Source organism: Nothoprocta perdicaria, unplaced genomic scaffold (assembly GCF_003342845.1).
Source record: "Nothoprocta perdicaria isolate Ctin4 unplaced genomic scaffold, notPer1 scaffold_117, whole genome shotgun sequence".
NCBI classification, from domain to species: Eukaryota; Metazoa; Chordata; class Aves; order Tinamiformes; family Tinamidae; genus Nothoprocta; species Nothoprocta perdicaria.
The window spans coordinates 2423477-2430691 of NW_020454283.1; the positions used below are offsets into that span (position 1 = coordinate 2423477).

At 66.9% G+C, this 7215-nt stretch overlaps 1 protein-coding gene across 1 annotated transcript in view; it reads left to right on the top strand.

The window, feature by feature from the left end:
• Nucleotides 1-2930: 2930 nt before the first annotated feature.
• PHC2 (polyhomeotic homolog 2) overlaps nucleotides 2931-7215 on the top strand; it is a gene marked incomplete at its 5' end in the record, with an annotated part of 9830 nt that continues 5545 nt past the window's right edge. Inside the window, 7 exons of the mRNA XM_026053583.1 lie at nucleotides 2931-2996; nucleotides 3688-3846; nucleotides 4592-4669; nucleotides 4742-4903; nucleotides 5915-6004; nucleotides 6077-6293; nucleotides 7068-7177. Coding sequence (XP_025909368.1) covers nucleotides 2931-2996; nucleotides 3688-3846; nucleotides 4592-4669; nucleotides 4742-4903; nucleotides 5915-6004; nucleotides 6077-6293; nucleotides 7068-7177 — 882 coding nt within the window. The remainder of the gene's footprint in view (nucleotides 2997-3687; nucleotides 3847-4591; nucleotides 4670-4741; nucleotides 4904-5914; nucleotides 6005-6076; nucleotides 6294-7067; nucleotides 7178-7215) is intronic.

The window sequence follows — 7215 nt, forward strand, 5'->3', positions numbered from 1 at the left end:
CCGCCCGGCCGCCCCGCCGGGCCGCAGGTACCGCGACGCGGCCCCCACCGTGTCCCCCCCTTCCCCGGCGCCCTTCCCCGCGGCCTCCCTCCCCGCCTGCCTCCCCGCCTGCCTCCTCTCGCTCCCCTCCGGCCCGCGCCCAGGCCGCCGCTTCCCCACGTGCCGGCACACGGAGGCCCTGGCTGCCACCGCGGCCACYGCGACGCGCGCAGCCGGGACGGAGGCTCTGCCCGGCGCCGCGCGCGCGGCCTCCGTGGCGAAGCCGCGGTGCGAAGCCAGGGCGCGAAGCCGGGAGGCAAATACGGGATGCACACCTGGGCGGCAGAGCCAGGCTGCAAACCCGGGATGCAAATACAGGATGCAGACCCARGCTGCAAACCCGGAGCGCAAACAAACCCAGGGTGCAATCCAGGGATGCAAATCCAGGCTGCAAACCTGGGGTGCAAACCCAGAGTGCAAACACAGGGTGCAAGGCCTTTYCAGCCCATTTGGGGCCTGTTTGCCCCCCGGGTGGCGGGCAGGGAAGGGGGCGGCGATGGCGGCAGATCCGTAATTGCTGTCTGGCTCCAGGCGGGTTTATGGCCTCCAGAGGCCGCGCGGAGGCTCCTCATCCCCATCCCTACCAGGCTCCACTGCCGCTGGAAGGTTAGTCCAGGTGCCAAGCACTGCAGCCACCAGAACCTCCGGCCGCTCCCGGGCTGTTTCCATTAACGCCGTCACAGGGAATTGCCGGGCAAGGCTGGAGCGGGTCRGTTTTCCCACACTTCCTCCTGCTCGAATCACGCGGGATTTGCACATGGTGGCAGGGATGGGMTGGGCAATCGAGGCCGCTGTCACCGTTCTGATGCCATCAGCTCCGGCCAGCGTAGCCGCCCCTGGGGACGTTCCCGTCTTTTCTTCCGGAAAAAAAGGCACTGCTGCCACTCAGCGGGGGGAAACCTTTCCCGCGGCTGGATTTTCCTGCTCACTGATTGAATGAAATCCACCCCGGACCTCACGGGACSGCCAAACGCTGCCGGAGCGGCGGGCACGGCAGGACACACCGGCCAGCCACTCCTGCAGCCACGAAATGGTCAGGACAGTGGGAAAACCCTCTGGGTATTGAAAAGCAGAGCTGTGGCAGGRTGGCAGGCGCAAGGGGCCGGGGGACATGTGTGTCCCCATCCCTTTGCTGCGCGCTGCCTCTTCCCAGGCATCTCCGGAGGCGCCAGCACGTCCTGGCAGGAAAGCCACCCCAGCCGTGTCAGCATGAGGCCAGGTCCAGTGGCCATCGCAGCAGTGGTGGCCCAGGGTCTACCACGGCCAAGGGAGGCCCAGGGTGGTCCGTGTCCCCCCCCCAAGGCTGCTGTCCATGGTCTGGGGGAGCTGCTGTCCCTGGTGCTGCTGGTGCCATCACTGCGGTGGCACTGCCACCAGGGTGGCACCGGCCAGGGTGGCACCTGCCGCGGTGACACCTGCTGCAGCAGGCCCTGCCATTGTGGCACCTGCTGTCATCATGGTGGTGTCCACTGCAGTGTCACCCACCCCCGTGGTGGCACCCACGGTGGTGGCACCCGCCATGGCGGCACCCACCAGGTGATAGCATGGAGGCAGGTGCTGCTTCCCTTCCCCTCCTCCCGTTCCTCCTTCCTCCTTTCCTACCTTTCCTCTGCCTTTCCTTCCTTCCATCCATCCATCAAATCATCCTTCTTTCCCTCTCCTTCCTTTCTTCTTTTCCGTACTCGTCTCTTTCCATTCTCGCTCATCCTTTCCCTTCCTTTTCATTTTCCATCCTTCTTCCCTCCTTCCTTCATCTTCCTGTTCCTTTCCTCGTTGCCCTTTTCCTCTCTTTCTCTGACCTCTGTGTCCATAGATCCACAAACCATGTCAGGAAAGTGGCAGTGAGGGGCACCTGGAGCTGCTCCGGGATTGCTCTGGGCTTGCGCTTGAGATGCTCCTGGGTTGCTCCGGGCTTCCTCCAGGGCTGCTCTGGGCTTGCTCCAAGGTTATTCCAGAGCTGCTGTGGGGTCACACAGGGATTGCCCCGGGGGTGGCTCTGGGGTGACACCAGGGTCATGCAGAGGTTGCTCCAGGGTTGCGTTGCGGCGGCTCCAGGATTCYTCCGGGGTTTTGCCCAGGCTGCTCCGGGACTGCGCCGGGGTTACGCCAGGGCTGCGCTGGGATTGCTCCGGGGTTGTGCGGGGCCACGGCAGGGTGAATTCCCCGGGGTTTTTGCTGGAGCTGCTCTGGGCTGGAGCTGGGGTTGCGCTGACTGCTCCGGGCTCCTCTAGGATTGCTCCGGGGCTGCTCCGGGGCTGCTCGGGGCCGCTCCGGGGCGGCTCCGGGACTGCTCCGGGGCTGCTCCGCGCTCCCGGCCCGGCCCGGCCCGGCGCGCATTGGCGGTCGCTAGGAGACCCCGCAATTCCCGGGAAATGGGGAGGGATGGGCGGGGGGGGGGTCCGGCGCCGCTGCCCCCTCTCACTCCCCCCCCGGCCGAACAAAGCGCCGGGGCGGGGGGGCTCCGCGAGCGGCGCGGCACCGGCCCCCCTCCCACCCCCCCAGGATAAAAAAGAGGGGAAAAAGGTAAAATAGCGGCCTGGCACCGAGGGAGCAGCGGGAGCGGCCGCGCGGCTGGCGGGGGGGAAGGGGGGAGGTCCCGTCCTGTTCCCCCCCCGCGGCGGCAGGAAATGGGGCGGGGGGGCCGGGCCCTTTGAAGCCGCCGCGGGGCGGGCCGGGGGGGGGTTCAACGCGGCGAGCGGCAGAGACCGGGTGTCACGAGCTGCCTCCCACCTGCTTTTAACACCCCCCACCTCTTTATTCCCCCCCGCTTTCTTCCAGCCTGACCGGCCCCCGGCGCCTTCATCCCCTCGCTCCTCATCCTCGCGGCCATGGAGAACGAGCAGCTCCCGGCGCCCGGCGGCGGCACCGGCACCGGCGGCACCGGCGGCGGCACCGGCCGCCCGCCCGGCCCGCAGATCTCCGTGTACAGCGGCCTCCCCGACCGCCAGACCGTGCAGGTAGCGCCGCCCCGCTGAGGCCGCGCGGCTCGTGACACGGGTGGCGGCCGCCCCGCACCGGCGCGTGGGGGTGGGGGCTGCGGAGAGGGGAAGTTTTGGGGTAACTCCCGTCCCCGCGAAATAAAAGGGGGGCCGCGGTGCCCGTGCAGGGGGGGGATGTTATGGTAGGGGGGGCGCGTGTGCAGGGGGCATTGGCGGCTCGTTAGCAGCTCGTGGAGGCGCCGGGGGGCGGGGGGGGCACGTGGGTTGTTTGCCCTCCCCTCCCCGTTACAAACCGTGTGGAGGGGCAGGGTGTCAGAGTGTGTGTGTGGGGGGGGGTTAATGCCCCCAGGCCCAAGGTGGAGAAAAACACGCGGGTGGCAAGTTTGTACCCGAACCTCAAATCTGGGGGGCTGTAAGTGACGGGACGGGGGGATATAAATGATGGAGGGGTATAAATGATTATGGAGAGGGTATAAATAATGAGGGGGTTATAAATGAGGTGGGAAGTATAAATGGGGGTGGGGGAAAGCAGCACTGTGAGCCCCRATGCGGTGGGAGCTTTGGGTGCTGCCCACGCCAGCCTGGCAGGCGCCCTTGGCTCTTGATGCTGTCCTGGGGTGCCCCAAGGTGCCMCTGTGGGGGAAGGAGGAGGAGGAGGAGGCTGGGGGGAGGAAGGGCCTGGCCGGCGCTGAGCGCGGTGGCGCGGCAGGTGATCCAGCAGGCCCTGCACCGGCAGCCCAGCACGGCGGCGCAGTACCTGCAGCAGATGTACGCGGCGCAGCAGCAGCACCTCATGCTGCAGACGGCCGCCCTGCAGCAGCAGCACCTCACGAGTGCCCAGCTCCAGAGCCTGGCCGCCGTGCAGCAGGTACGGCCCCCGCGCYGCGTCCCGCCACGCGGCACGGCACTGCCGCGCTGCAGCACCATGCAACGGGGCATTGCTTCCGGCTGCATTGCGGAGTGCCCGCAGCACCGTGCACCGCTGATGCATTGCACCCATGGCACTGTGCACCCACAGCGTCATCCGCCCATGACCTCATGCACCTGCAGCACTGTGTATTTGCAAGCACCCATGACCCCATGCAGTGGCAGCACCATGCCGCTGCCGCCCCATGCACCCATGACTTTAAGCACCTGCATGCCATGCACCACCAATGCATCACATCCATGATTCCAAGTGCCCGCGATTCCATGCGTCCATGACAGTATGCATCTGCAATGCCATGAACACACCATTGCAGCCACAATTCCCATGCACCCATGACAGTATGCATCTGCAATGCCATGCACACACCATTGCACCCGCTTGCACCATGCGCCCACTTGTACTGTGCATCTACAACCCTGTGCACCCACTTGCACCATGCACCCACAACCCTGTGCACCCACTTGCACCATGCATTCACTTGCACTGTGCATCTGCAACCCTGTGCACCCACTTGCACCATGCACCCACTTGCACCATGCACCTACAACACCATGCATCTATGACACCATGCACTGCAGCACCATCCACCCGCACCCATGCACCCACAGCACCGTTCCCCATGTCCCCAAGCCCCCGTGTGCCCGTGTCCCTGCCAACGGTCACGTTGCGCCCTCCTTTCCCGCAGGCGAGCCTGGCTGCCAACCGGCAGAGCGGCCCGTCGGGCGGCAGCGGGGCGGCCGCAGCGCCGGCGCAGCAGCCCACGGTGAGTCCCGCGCGGCCGCCCCGCGCACCCACGTGTCCCGCCGCGGCACCCAGCCCTCTCCTCGTCCCGCAGATCAACCTGGCGGCGGCGCCGGCGGCCGCGCAGCTCCTGAACCGGGCGCAGAGCGTGAACTCGGCGGCGTCGGGCATCGCGCAGCAAGCGGTGCTGCTGGGCAATGCCGCCTCACCCGCGCTCACCGCCAGCCAGGCGCAGATGTACCTGCGTGCRCAGATGGTGAGCGCCGCGCGCCCTCCTCCTCCTCCTCCTCCTGGGGGGTCCCGTCCCGGCGCGGCCGCGAGAGGGGCGCCCCACGTGCAGGCAGAGGGTTGTGGCACCGCAGGGGCACCCTCCTGTCCTCCTAGGGTGTCTGGACCCCCCATAAGCTGCTCTCGACCCTGCCATGGGGTGCCTGCATATCATGGGGTGCCCCTAGGTCCTGCAGGGTGATTCAGCTCTGGTCCACAACCCCATAGGGTGTCCAGACACTGTAGGGTCTCCCCAACCCTATCATGAGGTTCTGGGACCCTGTGGGGTGTCCTAGGCCCCACCTTAAGAGCCTAAACCTCCTAAGGTGCCTGTGACCATATCATGAGGTGCTGGCACCCTGTGGAGTGCCCAGACTCCATAGGGAACCYGTGTCCCATCTTAAGTCCCCAGACCCCATAGGATGTCCTCGTGTCTGCTCWGGGCTGCCTGGGCTGCACAGGGTGTCCAGACTCCATAGTGTCCTCCAGGACCATCATAGGATGTTCTGAACCTATAGCGGGCCCTCCAGCCCACCTTAGGTACCCAGACCCCATAGGGCACCTCCAACTCTTCCATTCTTTGCAGGAACCGCTTCAGGTGCCCAAATGCCATAGGGTGTCCTGCAGCCCACCATAAGATGCCCTGACCCCCATAGGATGCCCCCAACACTACTGTGGGATGCCATAGGGCGTCACTCACCTCACCATAGGGTGCCCAGACCCCCATAGGATGTCCCCAGCACTACCGCGGGTTGCAATAGGGTGTCCTCCAGCCCACCATAGGGTGCCCAAGCCCCTCTATGGTGACACCAACCCTACCATGGGGTACTTGGATGCCATAGGGTGTCCTGCAGCTCATCCCTATAGGGTGACCTGCCATGTGCCCAGGCCACCCTCGCGTGCTCACGCTGCAGGGTCCTGTCCCCCGTGTCCCCGGGTGCTGACCCCCGCCCCGGTGCTGTCCCCCCACCCAGGCCCAGCTCTTCCTTTGTCCCCCCAGCTCATCTTCACCCCCACGGCCACCGTCACCGCCGTGCGTCCCGAGAGCCCCGCGGCGCCCGCGGCGCCGCCACCCGCCTCCGCCGCCCAGGTGAGCCCCAGGCGCCCCGCGGCCCCCTTGTCCCCGCCGGCGCCGTTGTCCCCTCACCCCACGCCGTTGCAGGTGCAGAACCTGGCCCTGCGCCCCGCCGCCACCGCTGCTCCCCACCTGCCCGCCCTGGCCATGAAGCCCCCCGGCCCCCCCAAACCGGCCGCCCCCAAGGCCGGCCCGCCCGAGCCCCCCGCCGACCACCTCAAGAAGGGGGACGCCGCCGATGCCCGCGCCCACCCCCTGGCCCGTGCTGCCCCCGCCGCTGCCACCCACCCGCTCATCGCCCCAGGTAAGCGCGCCGACGGCCGTGAGCGTTTGGGGAYGYTCACTCTGAAACCTAATGATGGCCTCCACTGTGCTTCCTTAGCGTCGCGCCCTTGTCATGGTGTGAGAGCTGCCACCTCGAGTTCACACGTGGGGGCTCTGAACACTGCCCCGAGACAGGCAGTCTGTTCACTCTGAAACCTAATGTCGGGCTGCACTGGCACTCTCTGCACACCAGTTGTCCTGTCTGTTTATCAGCCTGACAACATGGTGCACCCATTTAGGGGCCCTGCCACCCACTCGGGGGCTGAGAAACTCAGGGAAGAGCCCTTCAGGCAGCCTGCAGAGGGTGTTCACTCTGAAACCTAATGACAACCCTCCCTGGCACTTCCTCTGTGTGGGATTTTCAACCTCGTATGAGAACATGGGGAGCTGCTTGTGCCAGGGTCTGCTGGGCACCCTCAAGGCTGAGAGGTTCTCCCCCCTCCTGCCCCATGGCGATGCACTGGGGCCGGCACCTCTCCTTTTCCTCCCCTTTATTTCCCTCCATGTATTTYATGTGATTCCTGGCGGTGCCATTCCAGCCCGGATGGCCCCTGCTGCCCGTTCGCGCTCCCCGCGCGCGCGGCAGCACCCTGCGCACACAGGCAAGCTCTGCCGGGAGCACCGTTGTCACTAGGCTCAAGAGTGAACGCCGGCCGCTCCGGCCAAGCAGGGGGGCTGCAGCGGCGGGAGGCGAGGGCGGCGCGGGGGTGCCCGTGGCCGGGGGCCGCAGCGCCACGGCGCGCCTGTCCCGCAGCCTACGCGCAGCTGCAGCCGCACCAGTTCCTGCAGCAGAAGCAGCAGCAGCTCCAGCACCAGTTCGTGATCCAGCAGCAGCAAGCGGCGCCGCGGGGGCCGCCCCAGCTCGTGCCGGGGGGGTCCAGCCCGGCGCCGCCGCTGCCCTC